At 32.5% G+C, this 11268-nt stretch overlaps 2 protein-coding genes across 2 annotated transcripts; one reads left to right on the top strand and one right to left on the bottom strand.

The window, feature by feature from the left end:
* Window positions 1-366: 366 nt before the first annotated feature.
* On the top strand, window positions 367-3574 carry LOC107927371 (wall-associated receptor kinase-like 8). Its single transcript, XM_016858427.2, has 4 exons — window positions 367-1032; window positions 1127-1897; window positions 1994-2182; window positions 2258-3574. The coding sequence occupies exons 1-4, from the start codon at window positions 372-374 to the stop codon at window positions 3439-3441; spliced, it is 2805 nt and encodes a 934-aa protein (XP_016713916.2). The 5' UTR covers window positions 367-371; the 3' UTR covers window positions 3442-3574.
* Window positions 3575-8448: 4874 nt separating this feature from the next.
* Window positions 8449-9846, bottom strand: LOC107927357 (probable purine permease 4). The gene has a single exon (XM_016858419.2). The coding sequence runs from the start codon at window positions 9737-9739 to the stop codon at window positions 8582-8584; it is 1158 nt and encodes a 385-aa protein (XP_016713908.1). The 5' UTR covers window positions 9740-9846; the 3' UTR covers window positions 8449-8581.
* Window positions 9847-11268: the final 1422 nt, after the last annotated feature.

Genomic DNA, 11268 nt, shown 5'->3' with positions numbered 1-11268 from the left:
TGCTGTTCACGTTTATGCCTTCCCTACCTTCAGAAGCATGTCCACAACAATCAATTAAAGTAATACTTTAAAAATAAAACAAATGTTAACTTTATATAAAGTTTTAATAGTTTAATAGTTTTATTTATTCAAGCTTTCTAGGCTAAGTCAATAATGGTGTACAGTATATTTTGTACTTAAAAAAAGCACCATGTGCTACACCCTTTCCTGCTTTAATGGATTCCTTTCTTACTACAAAGAATGATCAGTGCCTTAAGGTCAAAAAGAAGAGAACTATTCTTCCATGAAACTTGGCATTTTCGCTTGGCTATTTATGGACGTATTCAATGGCCACATAATTGTTCATTAAGTCCCAAATAAATCAAGAAACAATGGGTGTTCTTCGGTTGTTGTTTTACTTCACCCTACTGGTATGGCCATCACTGCAAGAAGAAGAAGGCAAGTGTGTTGAAAAATGTGGGAATGTTACTATTCCTTTCCCATTTGGAATAAAACCCGAATGCTATACCGATCCCTCGTTCCAAGTAACCTGCGAAAATGGAGAAAAGCCTTACATCAGCCGTATCAATATGGAGATACTCGGTTCGTTTACGTCACGAGACGTGATCGTCAATAACCCGGTTATTTATTCCAATTGTCCGAGTAAAGGTGACAACGGAAGCGGCGATGTGGACTTAACAGACAGTCCGTTTTTCTTCTCAGGAAATAACTTGTTCGGTTCAATAGGTTGCGGTCATTCGGCCACCGTTTTTAGTAATAGAACTGACCCCATCGGTGGCTGCCTGCAACCGAGATGTGGCGACGTGACTGAATTTCAGGGCTGTTATGCCACAGTTTCTGAAAATTTAACTTCTTATACTGCAAAAATGAGCCCATTTACTAATGAAAGCAACGGCAGGAATGCCTGCACATCTGCTTTTATGTTATACGTCGGTAATTTCGGACATTTCACATTTCCTCGTGACATAAACATCGATTCGACGCATGTTCCTGCAACTCTGGAGTGGAAAACCTTCGATCCCAAATTGAAAGGTCATTACTCACTTAGAACTATGATCTTTCAATTTTTTTTATCTCGTTTTATGAAATGGAATCACTAAACATGGCTATTTTACTTGTTCTTCAGTTCCTCTTCGGAAATCTGGTTGTACAGAAAAATGTGGGAATATTGATATGTTATACCCATTTGGAATAGAAGACAGGTGTTACATGAATGATGCGTTCAGAGTAAGTTGTGAAGAAACCATTGATGGATTAAAGCCTTTCATTAGTAGCATCAATCTGGAATTGGTCGCTGTTAAATTTTCCGAAGGAAGAGTCATCATCAACAATTCAATAACTTATTCTAACTGCAATAATCATCAAGACGACCGTAAAAAAGGAGTTAGTGTCAACCTAGCTAACACGCCTTTCTACTTCTCAGATATCTTCAACGGATTTGGGTCGGTAGGATGTGGCAATTTCGCTACAATATATCACAATCAAACCGATGATCCTATTGGTGGTTGCTTGCAACCCAGTTGCAACAGCAATGCTAATTTAAGTACCAATGATATATGCATCACGTCAATTCCACCACGTCTTGACATCTTTGCCGCAAGCTTGACAAAGAAGTATCGTAGTTACGATGGCAACCGATCATGCGGATCGGCTTTTGTGTTCGATATGGATTCGTTGGATAATGATGGATTATTAACCGTCCCACACACCAAAAGGCATGTCGCTACATCATTACAATGGGGCAAACCATTGCCTGCGCCTTGCAAGTTGAAAGACGGTCAAAAGACCTTTTGTAACTCGGAAGGACATTATTGTTGGTCATGGTTGAGCCGTGAACTTTTATGCGTTTGCAGCGAGAGTGAGTATTCCAGCGCATATTCAGTTGACGTTTGCGAAGGTATTTTAAGAATAATATATTTGCTCTAGAATTCTTACATAACATATTTTTATATGGAAATAACTTTATTTTGTTTATTTCTTGAAATATTGATAGAACCAGGCAAATGTGAGAATTCTAAGCGTAGGTATTGTAATATGCTTTGTTTGAATGCTCCTGGCAACTATTGTTCATTAACATGCCCCAGAGGATATGAATACTCAGATGAGGAATATAGGTGCAAGCTCATACAAACTAATTCATCAACATTGGCCCGAAGGACCCAGAATTTGATAATCATTATAGGTGAGTACTGAACATAATGAATTTTGATTTCCAAATTTGGTTGATGCATTTATTAGATCTTGTGCCTATCTATAGGTTGCAGCACTAGTATTGGGACTATATTTGCTTTGCTCTGTATATGGCGTTTGTTCAAAGCACTCGAAAGAAGAAACGATATCAAGTTGAAGCAGAAATACTTCAAGAGGAATGGAGGATTACTGTTGCAACAGCAATTGTCCAGCAACGAAGGTAATGTTGAGAAAATAAAGTTGTTTTCTTCCAAGGAGTTGGAAAAGGCAACAGATTACTACAATGAGAATCGAATTCTCGGTCGAGGCGGTCAAGGAATTGTTTATAAAGGAATGTTGACGGATGGAAGCATTGTGGCAATTAAAAGGTCCAAGTTGGTGGAAAAGAAGGTATTAGAAGAAATGAAGCTTGAACAATTCATCAATGAGGTGATAATTTTATCACAAATTAACCATAGAAACGTGGTTAAACTGTTAGGTTGTTGCTTAGAGACAAATGTTCCTTTGTTGGTGTACGAGTTCATCCCAAATGGAACACTATCTGATCTCATACACAAGCCAAACGAAGAGTTCCCATTGACATGGGAAATGCGATTACGAATCTCAACTGAAATCGCGAATGCTTTGTTTTACTTGCATTCAGCTGCTTCTGTCCCGATTTATCATCGAGACATCAAATCTAGCAACATACTTTTGGACGATAAATACAGAGCAAAAGTATCGGATTTCGGAATTTCAAGATCAGTTGCAATCGAGCAAACTCATGTGACCACTCGAGTTCATGGAACTTTGGAATACTTGGATCCCGAATATTTCCGATCAAATCAATACACAGAGAAGAGCGATGTATACAGTTTTGGAGTTGTTCTTGTTGAACTTTTAACAGGACAAAAACCCATCTCTTCGAGTCAATCGGAAGAACAAAGAGGAAGCTTAGTAACATTTTTCTTGCATTCAATGAAGGAGAATTCTTTATTTGATATACTTGATCCACAAGTAATGAATGAAGGTCCAAGAGAAGAGGTTATAGCAGTTTCATGGCTGGCAAAAAGATGCTTGAACATCAACAGAAACAAAAGACCGACAATGAAACAAGTTGCAATGGAACTGGAACGGATTCGAACATCAGATGAAACCAATGTTCTTCAAGAACAAAGTGACGATGAAGAAGATTATGAAATAAATGACGACGTGACAGATCCTTGGGGTATTTCTTCTTGTTCAACAATGGTAATTATAGACAATATATAAACCCTTTTTTCATCATTTAGTCAATTATCTTGGCCTGGTTTGTTCATATGTTGTACAGCTTTGTTTTACTCAATTCGATATTGAATAATCGCGATTTTTAAACTTCCATTCCATACTTTTTTCTTTTTTTTCTTGTAACCAGTATCCACATAAATAAGTATGTTTTAATATATGTAAACTGACCATAACATTGTTCGACTAAATAATTAATATATGGAGCTAGCCTTATTAATACTAACCTCTTAGCAATGAAGCAAAGCTACATCTTGTAACACGATTCAAGTAAGCAACAACAAATTGGGGTTTGAACTAATCAAAAACAGCAGCAGCTTTAAATTAAAGACAACCACAATATGGAAAGCATCAAATTTTTTAAAGGAGATGGAAACAAAAATTGAAGGCACCACAATGGCTTTCAAGGAGCATGTCAGCGGCTTTAAAGAACGGCAAGTAGTTGATTTTTGGATGGATTGGTACGGTAAATATGGATGAAATTGCAGTAAAAAGGAGCAAATTCGAGGGATGACCGGCACTTAACAGCAGTGAATTGGAATGGAATTAGTGGCAATTGGCAGAGCAATTGGACGGAAAGATTAAAAAGTTAATTGGCAAGCAAGGAATTTGAACGATAATGGGATTGATCGGTTAGTTACTTTGGATGGCAAGAGCGGCTTCAACAACGGTAAAGGAAAACAAGGAGATGGTGCCTGACGTAGGGGAATAGAAGATAGTAAGAAGGAGAATTGTATTTGGAGTAGAAATTTTTGTAAAGAAGGGATTTTTTTTTTTTTTGATAATTTTCATGTCCTTCCTATAGTCCGTGATTGGGGTTTGTAGTTATCCCTCCAAAAAATATTTATGTTCAAGGAATAATGTTGACTTTAAAGAATACTTACCTAAATTTCAATGAGATAAATTGGAGGCTAAAAACATTATTTTTAGGCAACAATCAAATAATAATAAGAGGGGATAATAATAATATATAACACGCACCATTAACATTCTAAGTATTGTATAAAAAATACATTTTAAAAAATAAAAAAAGGGTTAATCTCAATTTAATCATGAAAACAAAAGCAAATTTTAATTTAGTCTCAAAATTAAACTAAAAAATCAAATAAGTCCATGGCTCAGACAAATATTAAAAATCTAATTTTACCTTTTTAACTAAAATTTCAAAAATAGTTTATTCGAAAATTTTTAACCGAACTTATATTTGTCTAGCACGAAATCCAAAACCAAATTTTCGGATCAAAACTTGACTCTAATACCAAAATTATAACACCCCAAATCGACTAAAAAATTTGGTTAGATCCTAGTGTCACAATAGTAGCAAGAACGACCCGCTCAATCAATCATTCATTTAATACAATTGCATTCTTCCATCTCAGATAATGTAAACATTTTGAAGTATTGAGTCTGATATGTTCGGGTACTCCACAAGTGGCATATTACTCTATGTTTAGTGGTTGCGTTCTTAACAATCTGGATCAACACAGGTTTGGAGGAGCATTCACCTAGATCCATACAATTTGTTTCCTTCACAAACATTGTAGGACTATTCATAGCAACTTTCCCTTTATCCACATAGTCGAGCCCTCCTTTTCATGTGTCTCTCCATCTAGTAACAAATATCTTATCTAGTTTTTCACTACTAGAATTAAACTTTTTGAGCACCAGTTTGGTTTCAAAAACTCCTCTCTAGAGTCTCCTTCATATTCAATCTTAGTATCACCGTCATCTGATCCTATAGTAACATTTGTTGTGAATGCCACATAGTTGCTAAGATAATCTTCATCAGACTCAAAGTTGCTAGTGGAATCCTCATCACTTCAGGTTACACATAACAGCTTCTTTTTCTTCAATGTGTAATCTTGGATGTGTTTCACATTCATGACACTGGTTTCCTTTCTTTTTTTTTTTCTTTTTTTTTTCTTTCTCGGTCTCTTCCTTGATAACCACACCTTTGGATATAGTCTTGGGATTGCTTCTGGTGGCCTCCGTCTTCTTAAATCTTTTAGAATCCTTCTTGAAAGCTCTTTTGAAGTTACAAGTGAGCAAACTTATTTGTTCTTGGAGTTCCTCAATCGTAGCGGAGTAGGAAGTGGGCACTTCACCTACCACTTGTAGAGCAATACACCTTTCACCTTTGGTTTGCACTTCATTTAACTTCATCTAGGTTCATTAGAAAAAACTGTAATGATCCTATTTATTCATCAATCCTTAGTGTTTCAAGATCTTTGAACTCTTCATGACTATGACTTTGATGACAAATCTCTCAGAAAAAGATCTTAGCACTTTTTAAGTTGGAAAGCTCTTCACCAAGAGCAAACATCTGATTTGATAGATAACTCTTTTCATTTATTTTACTGTTTATGGATTAATAGTTCATATCATTGGTTGTTCATGTGTTGTATATCTTGATGTTATATCAATTCATCCATCAAAATTCAACCTTCTTTTTTTTTCATTATTTCTTTATTGTTGTTTCTTTTCTACTAATTATTATTCATTAATTCCTAAGAGAATTATTTGGATTTCAAATATTTTAAATTAATTGTGTGATACAAAGGCACATAAATAAGAATTTAATGGCTTTACTTTTATCGTATGTATTTAGTGTTGATTTTGATGAAATACCCTATTTGGCAGAATTTTTTCTCATGGTGGAAGCTTTCATGGTGTCACCCTTGGATAATAATAAGGAATAATGAACTTTTTTTTCCTCCAATTTTATAAAAAATATTTTTTAGTTCTCTATTTTATTTTTTTTATTTTTTTAGCCATTAAACTTGTATTTTTTAATCAAAGCACTCCTAAATATATAAAAAAAATTAACATTTTTTAACTTTGTTAACTGACACGTCAACATTTTTAAATATTTTCTAAATTTCAAAAAATTCATTAAATGCTGATATGTCATCCACATGATAACCCACATGTATGTCACGAAATTAACAAAGCTTAATTTTTTCATCAATTTTAAGATAATTTGACAAAAAATACAATTCAAAAACTAAAAAAGATTAAAAATTAAATAAAAAATTATACCTAATAATAAATCCATTCTTTCTATGATCATGGAGCAACAAATTTATTTTTATTAATTTCGGCATCCACCACACTTTTTCAAATAAGTTTTAATATAATCCTTCTTTGGTCCTTAAATAGGAGATAATACGTTTCAACGCACTCGAACCCACATCTTACTACACTGACAATAATATTAATATAAATCAAGTTAAAATTCATCCACACTTCTTCAAATGGGTTGTTAGCTCATGAAATTATATAGTTTTCTAGTTGGACGCATGAAACACATGAAGAACAGAACCCATGATACAAAGCCACCCTGTCGATAAGTGCCAAAAAGAAAAAGGGAATGACGTCACCGTAGCCAAACATGAAGCCCTTCAAAACAATACATCAATGTAGCAGCCATAACACGAGAGACACAAGTACACTGAACCAGCTATAATCAGCAACAAGCCTTTCGGTAATCACAAGTCTTTCCCCAACTTTTTACCCTGTAAATGAATAAAAATTTAATAAAAACGATTAATTTACTCTTTAAACTTAATGTATAGGGATTAATTTATTATTTTTTAAATAAAGAGGTAAAATATAATTTGACTCTTAATATAGAAACTTCTACAATACTTTTATAAATTCTTACATAAATTTTTAATAAATATATGTTTTACATAACTTTTCATCCCCGTCATGGGTATAACATAATCTAATAATAGTTAAGGTATTATAGCATAATCTAATAATAGTTAAGGTATTATAAATTTCTTTACCAACAACTTATTATGGACATTAAATTAAAATATTTACATACAACATAATATTTTTTTAAAAAGAAATCCTTTTACTTTTTCAAAAAAAGTCAAGATTTTTTGTGGAAAGCGTACTCGATTAAATTTCCAAATGTTTAAGACACATCAATTAAGTCCTTTGGCTATCAATTTTCATGGTTGACAATCAATGTGCTAACATGACGATTAATGGTCAATTATTGTCTAGAATTACTCATTGATGAAGCTAAAAAACTATAATTAACAATGCCTAGAATTATTCATTGTCTCAACTATCCATAAATAGGTGGATAATGTTTTTCAGCACACTCGAACCCATATTCTCTTACATTAACAACAATACTCATGATATTCGAATTAAAACTAGAGTACAATATTTTTAATTATGTAACCATGGGTTGGAACCTATAACGGGCAATTTAGATTTTTTTTTGAACTTTTATGGAATTCCAGCTCATTTTAGTTTGCAACACATCTGTTTTTCCTTTTTAGGTTTATAGATTTTGGTAATAATTCTTTATAAGTGTTTTTTACTACTTTTAATAATTTTTAAAATTTGTTTTGATTTTTTATACTTTTAAAATTTCTAATACTTTTTTGAATTTTTTACAATTTTTAAGTTCTTAAATGATCTTATTTATTTTTTAATATTTATTCAATTTTTAATAAATTTTTAAGGTTTTTTCTTTATCTTTTACTTTAGTTTTTCCATAATTTTAAAATTTTTGTAATATTTTTTATATTTTTAAATTTTTAATATTTTAATTTTTTAGTTAATGTGACAATGCCACACATCAACAACTATTGTTGACGTGAACCACCACGTCAACATAGAATGGTTAACTAAATATCTATTAATAATCATATTAACATATTAATCGTCAATAATAGAAAATGTTAATCAAATGACACTTTTAATGCGAAAGGAATTAATTAAGGATATTTTTTGTAAAAGAATTTAATTTATTTTTTTAAAAAGTAAGAAAATGAAGCTTTTAAAATTTAAGATGAATTGAGCATAAAAGAAGTTAAATTAATATATATATATATAATGAACCCAAATTGTGGTTTATTGATTGAGTGTTCACTTTTTTTTATATATAATTGAATTTATATTCGTTGATATATTACCGATTATGATACCCATTCGGAATAATATATATTCAATAAAATAACTCTTTAAAAATCACAACTCTCAATAATTAGAATCAAATCAAAAAGTTTTGTTGTTAAAACCACCCAAGCAAAACATCAAGAATGGAGAGAAATATAAACATATATTTCAATGTATACTCCTAATCAAAAGGGTAAATATATTTTCAAACCCCGAGGTGATGAAGAGGCGAAGAAGAAGAAGAATTTACAATTTGAGTCATCTCAATTGGATTATAAGAACCAACATTCTTATCATCAGAATCATGACCACCACCACCATCATCATCAGCACGATCCTTCATCATCTTATTCTTAACATACATCCCATAAACATAAGAACAAAACCCCCACCCACACATCACGGTGGAAACAACCTTAACCCCACCAAACTCCTCCTTATAAACCACCACCCCACCCACCACATTCATCATCAACAACGCCGTCATGCAAATCCCACCCGTCAATGAACACGTCAAGAACACCATCCCCGCCGTACCCATGAAACAAAGTTGCCAACTCACCACGTTGGAAACCACCGTGGCCCAATACACCTTCTCGCCTTTATCAAACACTTGATACCCTTCTCTCTTCATCTCCGTAAACCCACCGTCAAACACCATCCCAATACTCGCCAACACGGTCGCTGCAACCTCCATCACCACCTGCATTTCCATCACCATAGCATAACAGTAAACTTTCTTATACACCATCTCCATAATGGGAAGATACAAAGCAAAAAGCAAACCAGCACCAATGGTGGCTAAATACCCTATGAAGTACTTGGTTTTAGTTACATCATGGGGTTGGTCATTGCTAGATTCCAAAGCTAATAAAACTGAAGATAGTGTTAACAAGATAACACAGTTTAAGTTCATGAAAGTGATCTTCTGTTTCACAATGATTACAGATAAGATGAGATTGAACACTAATTGTGATGATAAAAGGAGAGATGATGTTGATACAGGGAGATATGAGTTACCCCATGAAAACAAAAGGTTGTTTACGCCTGACATGAAACCAACGAAAATAGACAAGGCTAAGATTTTAGGGGTGAAACCAGTAAAGGGTTTTCTTTGAGTGGATTTAAAGAGATAGTAAGGGACAACAATGGGGATTATAAGTAGAGGAAAACCAGCTGATTGAACCCAAGTTGAAACCCATCGGCTTGAACCTTTATGGTTGAAATAGTACTTTGAGAGTAAGCTTGAAGATAAAGAACCTATAAAGAGGAAGCCATAGTTGAGCAATAAAAGAGGGAGGTAACGCTTGTTTGTCACTGATTTTTGGTCTTGCTCATTGATAGTTTGGGTGGTGTTGCTCATGGTTGATAATGGCGATGGTAACAGTCAAAGAATTGGGTTTTTTTTTTTTTTGGGTGGAGAAGCAATGGTGCTTTGTATGGATAAGAACACCATTTAAAGGAGATGAAACCGAGGGACGATTGATGGTTGATTACCGGGGGGTAACAAAAGCATCTAAAACCCGGTTGACAAGTGGTTTTAAGTGATTGGATTCGATAATTTAAATACCAATATAACACTATTTCATGATTTTTACCATATAAATATATGTCGGAAAAATTATAAATATCAAAATAATTATTTTACAAATAAATTGAGAATTAATATAATTACATATGATGAAAGCACGATTCAAGAAATCCAACATATAATTGCATATGATAAGTATATATTTAAAATTTAACATCTTCGCCTCCTACATTCTCTTTAAAAATTTAATTCATCTTTACTCTAAATTTAATTACAACTTAATATAATTATAGGATACTAAGATCAAAAATAATAAAAGAACTATAGAAACTCTTATAATAAAAACATTTTTGTCTCCTTTAATCAAACAATAAGTAAATTAGTATTTCTACATTAGATCAAAAAGTAAATTAATTTTCAATAAAAATTTTATTCATTTTTATTATTAAAAATTAATCTCTATATATCATAATAAAATATTCATGAGATTATTATGTCAGTCATGTTCGTTTTTAACAGTAAAAATAAATAAAAATTTTGATAAAAATAATTAATTTACCTTATTTATTTATTAAATAAATAAAAAAAATTTCGCAAAGCAAGATGAGAGAAAAAAGAAACCGAAATAACATGAAAAGGTGAAAAAAATTAATAAAAAGAAGAAGGGATTTATGGGGTCAAAACTGAAAAGGCAGTAAATCATGCTTTTAACATTTACTGACAAAAACAAAGAATCTGAGTCGATCAAAAAGGAAGAGAAATGGCAGTTACTTTTTGGCAATTGAAACTGTTCAAGCTGGTCAACTTCATGCTCAGGTTAGGTTACATCTTTAACCGTTGTTGAGAATCAACATGCAATGGTAAGGCATATCAAATTTTTAAATAGAATGTTCGAGTTTAAACATTAAAAACAATGTTATTAAAATAAATAATTACGAACTTTGAAAAGAATATCGTGTTACACTATTTCATTAGTATGTAATTTTCCTGCTAACCAAACAGTAACCCCCAAAGTAAAATTGTCATTAAATATAGAAAAAAATTGGTTCAAGACAAGAACTTTGTCAAAAAGAAACTTGAAGGGAGGTAACGCTTGCTTGTTAGGGATTTTTGGTATGGTTCATTGATAGCATGGGTGGAACCTGAAGTGGTGTTGCTCATGGTTGATAATGGCGATGGTAAGAACACCATTTGAAGGAGATGCGACCCAGGGAACAAATGTGTGTCTACTGAGGAATGATTAGTAGGGTAACAAAAAGCATAGAAATCCATAATTACAAATATTACATTTCTACAATATAAATAGTTTATTGTACAAATGGATTAAGAATTGATATAATTTAAACTAAAACCAACAAATT

The sequence above is a fragment of the Gossypium hirsutum genome, chromosome A02, assembly GCF_007990345.1.
Source record: "Gossypium hirsutum isolate 1008001.06 chromosome A02, Gossypium_hirsutum_v2.1, whole genome shotgun sequence".
Classification (NCBI taxonomy): domain Eukaryota; kingdom Viridiplantae; phylum Streptophyta; class Magnoliopsida; order Malvales; family Malvaceae; genus Gossypium; species Gossypium hirsutum.
The sequence above is the reverse complement of the archived record's forward strand: the minus strand, read 5'-3'. Positions and strand labels throughout refer to the sequence as shown.